Source organism: Barbus barbus, assembly GCF_936440315.1.
Source record: "Barbus barbus genome assembly, chromosome: 42".
NCBI lineage: Eukaryota > Metazoa > Chordata > Actinopteri > Cypriniformes > Cyprinidae > Barbus > Barbus barbus.
The window spans coordinates 23,691,632-23,708,434 of NC_136720.1; the positions used below are offsets into that span (position 1 = coordinate 23,691,632).

At 36.6% G+C, this 16,803-nt stretch overlaps 2 protein-coding genes across 2 annotated transcripts in view; both read right to left on the bottom strand.

Moving 5' to 3' along the window:
• The window catches only part of LOC306861802 (cyclic AMP-responsive element-binding protein 3-like protein 2), a 28,092-nt gene extending 14,288 nt beyond the window's left edge, over window positions 1-13,804 (bottom strand). The window contains exons 1-3 of the mRNA XM_079404285.1: window positions 13,348-13,804; window positions 286-514; window positions 28-203 (exon numbers count right to left, since the gene is read on the bottom strand). Coding sequence (XP_079260411.1) covers window positions 28-203; window positions 286-514; window positions 13,348-13,443 — 501 coding nt within the window. The 5' untranslated portion in view covers window positions 13,444-13,804. The remainder of the gene's footprint in view (window positions 1-27; window positions 204-285; window positions 515-13,347) is intronic.
• Window positions 13,805-14,263: 459 nt separating this feature from the next.
• Window positions 14,264-16,714, bottom strand: LOC306861212 (single-stranded DNA-binding protein, mitochondrial-like). Its single transcript, XM_079403359.1, has 7 exons — window positions 16,582-16,714; window positions 16,095-16,169; window positions 15,960-16,017; window positions 15,737-15,877; window positions 15,053-15,140; window positions 14,879-14,967; window positions 14,264-14,778 (listed from the first exon to the last, which is right to left on the bottom strand). Exons 2-7 carry the CDS (start codon window positions 16,116-16,118, stop codon window positions 14,738-14,740), a joined length of 441 nt encoding a protein of 146 aa, XP_079259485.1. The 5' UTR covers window positions 16,119-16,169; window positions 16,582-16,714; the 3' UTR covers window positions 14,264-14,737.
• Between the last annotated feature and the right edge of the window lie 89 nt (window positions 16,715-16,803).

Here is a 16,803-nt window from a genome sequence, read left to right on the forward strand (position 1 = left end):
TCATGTGCTCAGGCTGAGCGGTCTGACCTGTGCGGCCGGAGGGGTCAGCGAGGCGTCAGTCACAGGCTCAGAGGCGGGACCCTCGGGGGTCAAAGTGAGGGTCAGGATGGGCAGCAGGATGGGCGATGGGTCACACAGCAGAGGCTCCATCTTCAGCCCTTTATCCTCCTGCTCCATGGGCCACTCGTCATTGTCTGAATCACCTAAAATACACATTACATTGCATTTAGATATTTATTTTGACTTCTGTTATGAAACTGGAAGCAGATTCTGGCCGAGTCTTACCGGCGTCGCTGCCGGGCTCCCCAGGCAGATGGGAGAGGGGCGACTGGGGGCGCGAGTCTCCGCACAGAGAGTAACTGTGCTCGGCTTGAATGTGCGGTGGCACTGGAGACGCAGGAGTCAGATCCTCCTCCGTGTCCATAGCATCTCCACGGCCGGACAGGAACGGGTCGCTTAATAACTGATCCAGCAAAGCCTCTTGGGACAGATCATCCAGCAGCTCGGTGAAGTGCTAAACAGGAACAACACGAATGTGAGAGTTTAAAATGAAATGATTTGCAATCTATATTATTTAATGTCCAATATATATTATTTGTTATGGGGGAAGGGGCGGGGGGGTTACATTAAATACGATTTTTTTTTCTCTCAAATAAATAAAAAATATGTAAATGAATTATTAGTTTAATTTTATTCATTTAAATATTTTAGTTTTAATTCTTTATTATTATTTTAAATTTATAACAACTAAAACCATTATTTTTGGGGGGGGTAAGTACACGTTATACATTTTTTCTAAAATATCTAAAACAAATTATTTTAATTACCTACCGAATTATAATTTAATTATTATTGAATTAAATTATTTAAATTAATTACTGAATTGTTTGAATTATATATTATTAAATTAATTAAATACCAGTATTATGTTATTTAAACTACTGTTTAAATGGCATTAAATGTTTTCATTTAAATATTTCAATAACAATATTTAAAATAATATTACAATATTTCATGCCCATTTATTTATGGGTAGGCACACATGTAATTTTCTTAAATAAATAAAACTGTATATTATAAATTTAAATATTAAAAAAAAAAAAAAATTGTAATGATTTTGAAGTGTGATAACGCACCGTCAGCTAGTGGTCATTCTTGAAAAATAAACCCAATCATGATGATTTAGGAGCATCCTTATTTATGACAATGATCGGGTGATTGTAGCTTATTTACTGTACTCAATAACGCACTCCAATATATCAATCATAATCTTTACTTTCAGTGCAATAATGCAAAACCGTCTACAACAGTGTTTTACCTTTGGATGAGAGGTTTAAGATCTAGGATCAAGCTGTGATTTTAGAGCTAAAATTAAGTACTCATTAAATCGCAGCTAGTTAAACACCTTATTTGCAGCAGACCGTAAAACATCAGCACATTTCTTTGAAGATCAGATCTCATAGTCTGGAGGAACAGACTAAATATGATAGCAATGCACACAGGGTAAACCTCTCCACCAATCAGAGCACATCAGGCTTCCTCTCATTCAATCAGACTGCTTGTTCCTAGCCTGGTGAGAAGGTTTGATTCGGGGCCAAACCCAACAGACAGCTGCCTCCCCACACCTTGGCATTCCTATGGGTGTGTTCCAGCCCCCAAGCCCTTCTTAAGAAGGTCTCCTGCTCCTCGAACAGGTTTGGACAGGCTGAGACGCTTTCAGACATTCATTTCATCTCTTTAAGGCTAAACACAGCACTTGTGCTGACTCAGGTCAGCGGGTTTCCTCAGGTGCTGTTTAGAGGAATGTTCTGAATTCAACATGTTACAGCATTTTTGACTCGTTATCATAAACAGGGACGCTCTTGAATCATCATGATTGGGTACATTTTTCAATAAAGACCATTATCACACTTGCCCAAAACATAAAGAAATGTAAATAAATTACCGACTTTAGTTTTAAACAATAAAATTTTAATATTTAAGTTAATAAAACAAAATGCATTTATTTTAAACAATTATTTAATAATTTAAATGATTTATTTAGTTATTTAAGAAAATCAAAGTAATTTAATTTAAACAATAATTAAATAATCTGCAATTGTAGCGACTGCAAATGATCACACTGATTTCTGAAGGATCATGTGACAATGAAGACCGGAGCAATGATGCTGAAAATTCAGCTTTGCGTCACAGGAATAAATTGCATTTTAAAATATATTCATAGAATATAAACAGAAAACAGTTATATTAATTTGTAATAATATTCCACAATATTACTGTATTTTTAATCAAATAAATGCAAACTTGGTGAGCATTTAATTTATAAAAGACAAAAAAAAAAAAAAAAACACCCCACACCTTTAAACCATATTTTTTTACGATATAGTTACTATATCATATAGTACATTTATATAAAAATATAAATTTATGATGAATATAAAAACTGCTCTGTCACAACAGACTCGTCTCCATCTGCACAGATGAGTCAGAGTCCAGAGACAGCTCATCCGCAAGAAGAGGGTCAATGCAACGCAGACATTCAAACATGAAATCTGTTCATCTGCACAGCCAGCAGGGTACAGTCACGCAGGGCTCTGGGTTCAGCCAACAAACACAGACTACAAGATCAAACAACACTGCTTTGACTAGCACAACCTGACAGAACGGGACGTGATGCTCGGCGCTGCTGACTGACTGTAATGAGACGAGCAACACACCAAAAGCAGAATTTTGTGACTGTTCCCTTTGAGTTGATGGCCTACTGTGAGGCCATTTTTGGCAATATCTATCCGTAACTGAAATGCACACAAGCTAAAGTGCACACTGCACAGTTGACTCTTTCACGGCCACTTAGCAGATCAGCTTGGCTCACACTAAATATAAACAGAACGGCCTGTCAACATTGTCATTTGAGGGTTCATGTTCATAGCGAGAGAAAACAAGACTGAGGCCTGGCCCAAAAAAAAAAAGACAGATCTGCTTTGCATCTTCATTTTAACCCTAAGTGAAGAAAGAGATGATTTTGAAAGCTCTTCGTCAACTTTGCACTTTACATCAAAGCGAGAGTTGGCGTAACTCTAATAAGCATAAAAATGCATACTTGGTGTTTTGCACACACATATTGGGTTTTTAATTAGATATAATTATTTTTAGCAATACTTAAAATATAAAAATACTATATAAAAATAAGGTTTCAGCAGATTTGAGGAAAGCCAATGTAAGACTTTTTAAAGATCATTTTAAGATCTATTAAAGAAGTCTTAAGTAATAATTGTTCAAAGATTCCTAAATCAAAATACATAATAATAGGTCATATTTTCTGAGAAATTGATCAAATTGAAGTAAGTTTATGCTTAAAACACAAATATCCACCAATAGGCTCAGAAAAATCAACTTAATTCAAAGAAAAAAAGTTGTCATCCTCTACTCATAGATGTTTGTTCCTGTTTTAAGCAGAAACACTTGATTTCGTTCAATTTCTTAGAAAACAAGACTTCAGCTATCTTCATTTTGCATCTCAAATACATTTATCTTGACTTAAGGATGTTTAGATATGTCAACTGGAAAACATTTCTGAGGAAGAAATGTATTCTTTTCATTGCATGCAATACTTAATTCCACTACTAAGACATTTTAAGACCTTAATTTGAAGAAGAGCAAACCAAAACTAATTTAAGAGCTTTTAAGACCCGCAGAAACTCTGTCTTTCACATTTGCAATGAATTATGGGACTGCATTCTCCACAAAATACACAATGCTGCCTTTTTTGAGGACACTTTTGTTCAGTGTTTAGTCATTTCAATACACAGATTTGGTAACGGGTTCAAACTGGTCACGTTGACCAACAGAAAGCTGCGTACAACAAATGCCGTCTTGGTAGGCAGTTCACAAGGTTTCGGAAAACAGCCGCCAGCAAAGATGTCAGAAAAATGAGTTAAACGAGGCCAAGCTGAGCAAACTAGGAAGGAAAGAGGTGGATTCTGCACTGAAGCCAGCGTATGGGATCAATTCCAGACTGACTCAGAGGTTAACCAAGTCAAAAAAACAGAGAGAGAAAGACAATAAAACAGCTAAACCAATACATAAGGCAACAAGGAGAGAGAAACCATTTGAGAATGCAAGTGACAAAGTCGCTCTGGAATGCCTTGCTCTACATTTTCCACTTTTATTACTCAACAGCAGCTCTGTCTGCGCCCACCACGGTGAGAACGCGTCTGGAGAGAAATGCATGCAGGTCACAGATGTTTCTACAGAGTCTGCCGTCCACCAAAAACACACATTAAGTGTGTTCGCATAAACAGTTCTCTTCTGAACTCGCTTAAACTTCAAATTTGGCAAAGAATAGCTTTTCTGGAATGTCTTCTTCGGGCTAAAACCACAGAAAGAAAACGGCAAGCATTTCCAAGGCCACTTAAGGTGAACGCTTCATGTAGCATGAGGAAGCAAAAATGGCAGCAGTGCAAATCAGGTCAGGAGTAGTCCTCAAGTTGTGTGACATATGTCATAGTTGTCATCTTCTGGATGCATTTGCACCAGTCATTTCTGTATGAATTCACACATGGTTATGGTCGTACGAAGACACTGTATTATTATGTCGTTTCTGCATCAGTCACGGCTGATATGCAATTACATCTGACAATCTTGAGTGTGTGATGAGATGATTATGATGATTGCTGGAAATTGCTGGGTGTTGACTGCTCTCTCTAAAAGGAACATAAGACAGCATTCACGCCGAGGAGGACAGACGTGAGGTTTCCTGCGGTTTGAGGATAGAAATAATCACGTCTAAGTGCCTGGTCTGGAATCAGTTCCTTTACTGCAATGGAATAGAAATGCACTGCATACTGCACAGTCAATACTTCACTTACATACACAGTTATCATCTTGGAAATCAGGTTGTTTTGCATTTTCATGCCAATTTAGAGTAAAACGAAAATAAGAAAACTATGGTCAGTATATATTCTGGGATAGTTTGTGTGATTTCATGCCTAAATATATTTAATTTCATTTTTAAAATGTAAAAAAAATATATAATTTAAATTTTTTTTATATAATATAAAAAAGTAAAATCATACAATATTTCTTGGCAGATAAAAAATTTAAATATATATATGTGTGTGTGTGCGTATCTATATATGATAAAATATAATAAAATACACTTATTATTTTTAAATAAGATATATGTGTGTGTATAAATCCAATATGTGGGTGTATTGATAAATCCAAATAAAAATAATGTTTAAAATAATATAAAAATGTAAGCTATTTTTTTTACCAAAAATATAGGCCTATATATAAATTATATATGTTATAAAAATGTTAATAGTTTTCAAACGATCACTATACAGAAAAAAATCGCCCTGTTTAATATTTGAGCATTCTACAATTTTGTTCACTATACACAGTGTACACTAATGAAATAGTATGAGTAGTTTGGTAGTATGCAGATTAAGATGTGCCCTACTCCATCAATACGAGCGCATGGTGGCTTCTGAGTGAAAGCTTCTTTGTCCGTAGTTTGGATGGGTGTATAGTACATGTGGTTTCACTGGGGGCAGGGTACTGCAATTTGACTCTTGAGTTTTTGCCCAGCTGGAGAATCTGAATAGTTGTTGGAGCCGTGGAGGTTCAGAGAGTTGTGAGGACAGAGACGCTGGGAGTGGCGCTGGTGGATTCAGACAGAGGCCTGTAATTTTTTTATCCTCTCAAGGGGGCCGTGAATGTGTGCGCAGGAAGAGGAAGTTTATAAGCCAAACGTGGACACAGATGACGCAACCCTTTAAGCAGCAAAACAGATGTGAGGAAAGACCAACCCGCAGGAGACAAAGATCAGCGCTGGTGAGGCTGGACCTTGTCCTTTACGCACCGGTACACACTTTATACATCTGACTCACTGATATGAGCCACTAAAAATCCATTTATTTTGAACTGGAGCAGAAACAATTCCAGCACAGTTGACGGATCTCTTCTAACTGATCTTCTGCTGTACAAGAAATGTCTCATTATTAAGTAGTGGTGTTCCAGGACAGGAGCCAATGCTAAGTGACATTAAGCTGGATTGCAAGGGTCTCTTTGACCCAAATACAGAGTTAACCTGCCATACAGGATGTTTGTTTAGAGTGTAATGTGTGCCTGCAATGCTGTTGTGAACCAAAACAGCTCAACTTCCACTAACTACATCAATACGTAGGGTAAAGTAATAATAATCAGCTCATATATAATCAACAAGCTAGAGTGAAATTCCATGAATTGTTGCGAGACGCTCAAGATTTGGAAAGAGCTTGTGGATACTAATCTGAAAAAGGAAATAACATTAAAGTCGATTTAATTTCACAATTAAATAACATTAATTGTGAAAGTCCCATTTAGTGGTTGAGTGGACAATCTGGACAGAGAATAAGGGACAAAAGCAGTCTGGGAAAAGTTTTGTATCCTTATCCTAAAGTTCATTTTGCAGATCTTAGTTAGTGCCAAGAGAAATCCCACCACAACTTTTTCCATGAGTCATTTTTCCGAGTGTGGGCTTGTGCAACTTTTCACCATGAAATGTGTGTCATCTTCAGCTTAATTCAGTGAAAGAGGCCTTAAAGGGATAGTTCACCCAAAAATGAAAACTTGCTAATTTCACGCTCAGGCCATTTGAGATGTAGGTGACTTTTTCTTCAGTAGAACAGTAAAAAGATTTTTCGCTGAAACCCTGGTCCTACATAAAATGCAAGTCAGCAGCTATAGTCACTTGAGAGTCAAAAAAAGTGTGCAACCAACACAAAATTAATACCCGTGGCCCCTGACAATATATTGAGGTCTTATGGAGCGAAACGATAGGCTTGTGCAAGAAACTGAACATTATTTACAACATATTCCAGAGCCTCAGACAAATGGGGAAATTATTTTCTGCAAACTGGTTGATTCAGACAGTTTGATTCTATTAATTGGCTAAAATAACCAATTCACTAGTTTGATTTCGTAATCTTGCAATGATGTCACATATACACAATTATATTAAGACCTCAATATGTTGTCAGGAGGTACGGGTTTTAATTTAGTGTTGCAAGTCATTTTGAATGGCCCGAGGGTGAGTAAACTAACAGCAAATTTTCCTTTTAGGGTGAACTATCCCTTTAATAGTGACTGACTGTGCTGCTAATTCACAACATGACCGGACACGTCCTGCAGATTCGGGGCTGTCCCATCCTCCCTTCCCCCCACAGACAGAGAGTGAGACTGCAGTGAGTGTTTGGTGATTCTGGAGCTCCAGGGGTCCAGGAAACGGCTCCATTAGAATCAACATCTGGCCAACGGTGACCTTAAAGGATGCTGGATGTAAACATGCAGTGACAGCAGATAACAAATAAATCAAATCTGGATTAACTGGAAACACTTGATCACCAATCTGTTTGCTCTTTCAGTGGAGGAACAGGAAAACTCTGACACCCTACATGACCAATACACAAGCAGCAAATGAGTTTATTTGCAAAAACATTTGATTACTAACAACATAGACCTAACTGAAAATACAAGCAAAATGTTTTAGAATATTAGTCTAACTTTTTAGAGTCTTTATTTTTAGCTCAATTGTGAAGCCTTTTTTCTTTCTTTTTTTTTGGGCACTCATGTCAGACTTATTATTTATTAAAATATTTGAGCATTTGATATGTCTATCAAATTAAAAATAATAAGGGGATAAAATGTATTTAATTAACGGGATTTATTAAATTAAATGTATTAAAACGGTAATAAACAATTGTTTAAATAACAATGTGGCAAATTGAAAATAATTGCTGTAGGATTTACTTTGTAATTATTTGTGAAATTACTAGCAGTTTCTGACTGAAAATTGTTTCAAAGTAAAAAATGTATCTTCTTGTAAAATGTAATTCAATGTTTGTTGGATTTTCTCTAAATAAAACAAAAATGTACTATTTTAACTTGTTATTTATTAATTTATTTACATTAAAAATTAAATTGTTATATTTTATTTTTCATTTTTAAAGTAAATACAGTAGATATAATATAATATAATATATATTTGCTAAATATATAATGTAGCAAACATACACTGTAATATAAAATAATATAAAATGACAAGACCATGAAGTCTCAGGATCTGACTATAAGTACTGTACTAAAAAATTCCCCTTTTATTTTGACAATAAACAAATGATAAATTAGGAAAAATAGACTGCTTACGAAGACAAAAATCGCAGCTCACAGAAAAAACGAGGTTCTCATGCAATGTTATACTCCCAAAGCTAATAACCTTTACTGCATCACAGCACCTCCATTGTAACTTCTTCACCGCCAAAATACATTGTTTGAATCAAAGAGAGCTCAGCCTCCAACGGGCTCTTAAAATGACTGGGCAGATAAGACCGAGTGAAACCACAAGATGGTGATGAATAAATTGGGATGCGATAATGAGTAATGAATATATGTGCGCTCAGCGAAGCTTCAGGCTCAAGTTGCAGCTCATACAAACCATCCTTTCAGAGCAAGAGTGCAAGAATGTGTGTCGCAGAATGATGCAGCCTGCATGAGCCACGGACGAAAGCCCTGCCCTCTTGAAGAACAGGCCGAGTCTGTATCCACCCGTCCCACAGAGAGCAGAGAGGAGAAGCCCAACACACGGAGCACAGAGGGGTTTCTCACTACAGACTCGCCCCTCCCGTCACTATAGCTTGAGTCATCAGAACACCACGTGATTCCTGAGTGACAAATGTTATCAAAATGTCAGAGAGCTCAGGAACACAAGACCAGGCTGTCCTGACATGCTATGCACTGAACACACACGTTTTAAAGACCAGGACGCTGCCGATAAACTGACCTGATCTAAATCATCTATTATATGTAGAAGATTTTCTGTTTTAGTACGCTGCTATGCGGTTGCTAGGGTGTTCTGGGTTGTTGCTAGGTGTTTTCTTGCCGGCTGCATTTTTTTTATATGAATTATTCTCGTAATTTATATCATAATTTAAAAACTTTATTATTATTCATATTTCATCAGTTTTTATTTTTATTTTTTCCATTTTAGTAAATTGTTTTAAGTTTTAAAACTGATATTTTTTATATTTATATTCATTATTAACATTTATTTCATTTAATTTTAGTTTCAGTTTTAGATAACTATACTAACCCTGTTTAAAAAACTATTGTTTCTATAATTTATTCTAGCTATTATTTTAATATTTTACTATTTTAAAAATGTATATATATAAAGTATGTGTATCAAATATATGTGTATCAATGATAAATGTTTTGTTTCAGTTTTAGTTAACTATACTAACACTGTTTAGAATTATTATACTAATAATTTAATCAAACTATATAAGGATTAACAATGCAGATTAATTTTCACAGCCTCCTTTGATCATATATACCAAGGGTGCCAATATTTTTGGCCATGACTGTATATGTATATATACACTTCCTATAAAAATGCTAAATTGTAAATGTAGATTTGAACACTGAAACCTTTCAATCTGTCCCATGAGACTTTAAAAATACAAAGTTTTAAAAAAAGCCCAAATGTGAGGCCAAACTCCTGTGCAGTGTTTACAGCCAGACACAGCCTCTACAGTCAAGACAGACGTCTTATTTTCTTAAGATATCCTCATCAGTCCAGTGTTTAATGTCACTGACTGTGTGTGTGGTCACAGAGAGGGACAGCTGACCTATATATATATATATATATATATATATATATATACATATACAAGTCAGAGTAGGAGTCATTTTATGTCTTAGCAGTTTATCGTAATGTTATTCATGAAGGAATTTTAACAAAAAGCTGGTCAATATGTTAAATAACTAAGCATTTATTGCATAACAAAAAGTCTGGCATAAATGCAAAAATGCTTAAGAAAAATATTGAAACGGCTATCAAAAAGTTATGAAATTTGATCATTAGATGAGCTACATTTGAAGGTGATTTGATATACACCAACCTGTCAACACACACCAGTTCTAGATTATTACAGCAAATTTGCCATTGCCATAAACAACTAAACTCAGCTTCGTGTTACACCCTTTAATACACCTTTAAAAGTTCTCCCATGCTTTGACTTGTTTGGGACACGTCCTGCTCTGCTTTCTCACATTAATCCACGTTTCTCCATTGCTGTCATGTGCAAATAATATACAGATGTTGAACAGTGCAACCGGTATAACATACTCTCCAACAGCTAACACATTTCTACCGTGGTACAATATAAAGCGATTAAATCACCCAACCCTAGTTCACTGGAAACCACTGTTCAGATGTGATAACATTAACTAGCATTTTTAGGAAAAAGAAAATCATCTCTGGGTCAAAATGACCTGAACTCAATATGAGTAATAATAACCAGTGTATCAGCAATAGATCAGGCTGATTGATTTCTATGAATGTTATTTCTTTGAAAGCCCACTACCCTGAAAAACGATCCGGTCATTGACCTAAATGTGTTATCAGCTGATGATATCATCAAACCATCAGCTGGGACAAATGAGATATTCTTATACTAAAGATATGCAAATAAGCAATGAACTACTATAGCTGAAAGGTTACAAATGAAGAACTAACAAACAGGTTAGTGCACAAGAGCGTGCATTTCCTCATATTCGCTTTGGTTTCTGCATCGGGCCAGCAAAGTACATCTGGTTGCCACAAGCATGAGATAATGTGCTTTCCATGCTAATCGTGCGGCTGTGATCATCAGCACTAAGAAATGCTGAGCATGACGGTCCAACTGCTCCCCTCAGCATCTCCTTAACCCCCATCCTAAAGCAGGGAATGAGCCTTGGGTTATTTTTACTATTTCAAACCACCTGAAATATAATAGATGAGACTTTAGTTCAAGAGCAAGTGGCAAAAAACCCTGTTTTACAGGAAGGTATGAACACACACCCTCTATACAAGTTCTTCCTAATAGAAAGCTGACAATGAATGAAGACATAATCCCAACTATCGGTTACAGAAGACAATTAGGCCTATTAATCATAAAAAGGGCATGTTTGCATTCCTCAAACACATCAGGTGTGCATGCATTAAGTCAAGACACTACAAGCAAAAACACTGCTTCTTCATTAGCATTTGTCTTTACATAGCATGCTGTTTCAGACTAGTGGAAATAAAACATCCAAAACACACTTTATTTTGATGCACTTTATCTTTTGCATGTGTAGATTTAAATTACAAGCCAGAAAGCCATTCCCACGAAACTTCACAGATTTATCCCCATTAATATTCTAAAAATGTTTACACAGGGGTTTGTTCATATCTCATTTGCCTGATTTTACACATTCCAAAAACATGGTAAAAATGCACTTTTTTCTAGCTGTTGACAGCATTTGAAGTGAAGTGTCATACTGCCAAGTATAGCGACCCATACTCGGAATTCGTGCTCTGCATTTAACCCATCCAACGTGCACACACACAGCAGTGAACACACACACACACACACACACAGCAGTGAACACACACACACAGCAGTGAACACACACACACACACCGTGAACACACACCCGGAGCAGTGGGCAGCCATTTATGTTGCAGCGCCCGGGGAGCAGTTGGGGGTTCGGTGTCTTGCTCAAGGGCACCTCAGTCGTGGTATTGAGGGTGGAGAGAGCACTGGACATTCACTCCCCCCACCTACAATCCCTGCCGGCCGGAGACTCGAACCCGCAACCTTTGGATTACGAGTCCGACTCTCTAACCATTACACCACGACTTCCATTTTCTGATTCATGTAGCGATAAAAAGAGAAATATAAAAAAAAAAAAAACTTTGTGACAACTAAAAGAATCGGTCTTTAAACATCGTTCAGATTTTTGTTCTGGAAATGTATGCAAATTAGTGCATATTTAATTATATAATGCCACATTTGCATATTGAAACAACATTTCTGAAAACTTGTCATACCAAACAAATTTTGCACTTCTTATGCAATCAATTAACTGGGAAACTATGAAGATGCAGTATCTACTGGTTAAATATTACCCTTAATCACCTTAATGCCTTAAAAATTAGAATGTAAATTCAATTTTGAAAATCATCCGGCAGGCAATGACAGCGCAGCTGAATTATAATGCAGAAGGAAACAGCCCACATGCAACATGCATAACGATAACAGACATATGCAACAGGCTGAACCCACAAAGCAAGCTCTATTCTCTCTAACTGAGAACAGTTTGCATTGTTGTGTGGAATTCCATGTCAACAAACCCTGGGGAGCAAATGTAAAAGTGAGGGGAACCGGCACATACAGACCCATGAGGTGGGGGAGCGTGTATGCGTTTAGAGGGGGCCCTTAAACAAAGACCCCGTTCTGTTCTAAAGGTGAAGGAGAATATGAACCCTTCACAACCTTTACAAAGCATATATAGTTCCCCTGGAAGTGTACATTACCGCCCTGATACTGCCGGGTTATGAATCCTAGACAGACCAAACTTCTGCACCTCCAACGCTGGCTTTGATGCCGTCTGGACAGGCGTTAAGTGCTGTGTCTGCTAATTTAATTGGGATGTCGGCTTAGAAACCACTCGTAACATGCCACACATCTGGAATTAACTTCATTTGAAGTACTGTTCATCTATGAGGATCATAAATTTAGGAGTAAACATGTTCTGCGGTGTGACTTGCAATGCTGCAAGCTTTCAAGCCCTTGTATCAAAGCATAGTTATATTTGCATCTGTGTAAATGCATTCATTCCCCCTCTGAGCAGCATTAAACAGTCTGTGTGTAAAGACACCTAAATGCCACTTCAGAAGCGCTTCCGTGCAGCATTTGCAAATTGTGAACATTTGGCATTAAGTGCAAGAAAAAAAAGGGTTTAAAATGGTTACAAACATGAGACCAAAATACACTTTACCTTATGCATTCATGTACATTTTAGCCTAAAATTTTCATATTGAATAAACAAAAAGTACATGGATCTTTAAGCACCAACTACCCGACTGTGCACCCCCTAATTATTCTGTAAGTAGAGGCCCCTTTGAGCAGAAGTTGGAACACAACCCTATTATTACATAACCTGCAGCAACTCTTCAAGGCTTTGACTACTATATTCTGACTTTATCCCAATGGACTTATCTGCATTGCTCTGTGTGGCACTGCATACAGTCACTGGATGACTGCACCATCTGAACTTTATCCTTTGGAGCCAAGAGGAACCCAAAGGCGCATTAGTAATCTGACAGACTCCTATAGAGTGTCTCTGTGAAAGACCAAGTCAAATAAAAGCTTAAACTATGAGGTTTAGAGGCATTGTGGGTGATCTGACACTAGTTGCAACACATCAAAACATGCTATAACGGTGTAAGTGAAGATGGCAATGGTGCCACGGCATTATAAGATGATTCATGCTTACAGTGCTGTATAAGATGTCGTTTTCTCCGGGTTCGGACAATTCGCTGAGATTTTTGTCCCATTGTAAAAACGGCTCCCCGCTTTCCATTATTTCCATGCCTCGATCTGCGTCGCTTCAACGACTCCACAAACGACTATTTGTCAGAGTATCCGTCGAAACTCTCGTCAGGTCGCGATTCGGAGTGAATGTTGTGCTGTCAGCGCAAAGTTGGGTGTAAGTTGCGCGTCTGTCGCCAGTGTTATCCGAACTTTCCTCTCAGCTTCCTTGAGAAATGTCGCCCCTTCACAGGCGAGCAGGAATTTTGGGGGCGGGGCAATGATGGGAGTTGCAACATTTGTTTACAAAGGACTGTTTGTGGACTGTGATACTTTCAGGAAACATTTCGGATGTTTCCAAGCAAATGTTATTAAATGCGCTTTTCAAGGAGTTTCCGTTTTGTTACGCTGTTTGTAAACACTACGCATATTAAAAATGCTAAACTTTTCTATCCAATGCCCCGCCCCTTAGAATCCATGTCGCGACCAATCAGAGTGTCTGCTACGTTTAACGCTCACTCAGAGCGTACGATAATCAAGGAAGACGGACAGCCCGTCTGACCAATAGGAGAACGCTAATGTATGATTGACGTGAATCTGCTCCAATTAAAGGCGACTACGCATAATCTCTTAACAAACCGTATAAAGCCAAGAATACCAAACTCTGTGCACCGCCTCAGGTCCATGTTTAAATACTACGAAAAAGTAATCTTACTTTCATTTTAAAATTGCATTTAAGATAGCCTCCATATAATATATACACTAAGAAAAACAGATTAAAACATACAATTAAACAACTATAACACTATTAGTAAAATGCGCACAAACAAATAGACAAACTGAAAAACAAAAGAAAGAAATGAAACTACTGTTTTCTGTTTCAAAAGCTAACTCTTAAAAAATTTCTGAAACCAGGTGGTGTCTTGTACATTTTACATCACATCATATAGACACGGATGGCATAAGTATTCAAAACAAATCCTTTACTGACAAACTATTACATTTATGAACATTAGCATGATATTACAACTAATTTGAAGTGATTTGGTTAGACATAACTTCAAATATGATGCTTTTATGTTTCATAAGTACAAAAAAAGGGACATTTAGCATTTCTTCTCATACAAAGAGAGTCCAATCCAGTTCATGGCTCTGGAGAGTGTTTACATGTCAAAGTGCATCTGTCAGCGTCCTCTGTTGGAAATAAGACAGTCATACAAACAACACCACTTCTTATGTCTATGTATGACTGTTAAGGTCAGACAGAATGATACGCAGAGGTTAATGTCAGTGAGCAGAGTAACACTATATCAAATATCTTCTTTTGGTTCCTAATGTCCAGGAAGGCATCTTCATCACTGTTCTCGCAGATTTTCACTTAAAAACACAATATTATCTGTGGAAAGAGACAAATGATATTTGGTAAACTATTAAAGCAAAAACAAAGCATAAAAAATAAGCAGTTGAGACATGTATAGTCTGTTGTGAACTCTGACCAGCGATAATAGTTGTTGCCTGTCGCCTGACGTTGTTTTTATCCATGTACTCTCCATAGTCAAGCTTTCCTTCCACAAGAATCCGAGACCTGAAAATAAGGTTGATTCTAGGTTAACAGCTGCATGATTTATTTTTATATCTATAAATCACTCCAAAACAAATCTGGAACACACCCTTTCTTTACATACTGATACGCCACGTCTCTGAGGCCTGGTTTGAAGACTGAAATTCTGTGCCATGTTGTTTTCTGGCTAACATCTCCTGCAAAAAACAATTAAAATAAAACAAAACATTTCAGGACATCAAGACAATTTTCTTTGAAAAAAAAAAATAAAAAAATAAAAATAATATATATATATATAAATTTCTGTAAAAGAAGATCTAGAATAAGTTTGCTTGTTACTCACATACTTTAAAATGATCTTTTTGTTTAACAATTTTTAATCATGTATCATATGTTCAAGGGGTACACAGATAATATTTTTTGAACATTTATTTTTATCCAGAAAACAAAACATTAAAAAAAAACCACAAAAATAGCATTAGTAACTAATAATATATATATACACACAAAAACATTAACAATTTAAATAAACAAAAAAAGTTTAACAATAAAATCTAATTATTATATAAATAAAAATATAAGAAAATAGTAAGTAGAATTCATATATATATATATATATATATATATATATATATATATATATATATATATATATAACAATACACTTTTTTTAAATATTATTAATAAATTATGTATATAAAAACAAAACAAAAACATTCATTCAGAAAATAATAATAATGAAGTCAAATAAAATGAAACGGGTGCTTCTTTACAAACATATGATTGATCTCACCTGTACTTGTTGGTTCTCCCTCCCCGGACCGCCACATCTCGTTTGTTGCCATGGAGAAGATGGTGACAGGGTTTCTGCCCTCCACCTGTCTCATGACGGGGTCCTGTCCCACTCGCCCAAGCAGCTGCACCCGATTAATAGCTGTCAAGAGACAAAGCAAAGATGAAGGACATTTATCAATAATATCACACAAAAGCCAGTGCATACAATGACAGATACTCACATCTCTCCAAGATCAGGCTTGCATCTGTAGCCCTGTGCCGGATGAACTGTTTAAGCATCTGTCAGGACAGAATAACAACAGTCAGCCAGTAATAAATCTCATGAACACTTCTGCATGTTGTTTGTTTAACGTTACCTGTGCAGAGGCATTTCTCAACATCTTCTCTACTCTGTGGATGAAGCCAAGACGTTTGCTGACAGGTCATTCACTCTATAATGGGAAAATCGACAGGTATAATAGAAAACGAATTACATCAAAGTAAAGTTAAATAGACTATTTGCCTTATTTCTAACCGTCTACAAAGACCGTAATGTAGATAAACATGTTAACCTCTCAAAATGTTTTTTTTTTTAATAGTTGGTGAAATGTTATTATATCACGTTCATTAAAGTATATCATATCCGGCTATTTTAAACTAATTTAAGCTCTGTTTTGTATCCATTTACAGCAATCCAGTGATGAAACACATGTTAATCTCCCGCCATTCACTTACATCAACTAAGTTAGTCACGTTTAGAAGAAGCATGTAACAGTGTTTATGCGCTTTACAACGACGATTTAGAATCTATATCAGCTTCGCAGTTTATTTAAAAGACAAACGTAAAGATAAACTTCGACTTACAAGTTCAGAAGATCTTGATGCTCAATAACCCCACGCTGTTTCCGGTGCGTTTACAAAACTATCCCCAGTAGCAACAAACACTCACGAACATCCGTTCCGTTCTGTGCTCATATCTTCTTATTCTTCTTCTTGTGTTTATTGGCGGTGGGCAAGAAAACTTCTGGTGCGTTACCGTCACCAACCGAGCTGGAGTGTGGAGTGACAATGAGAAGGCTTAAAAAA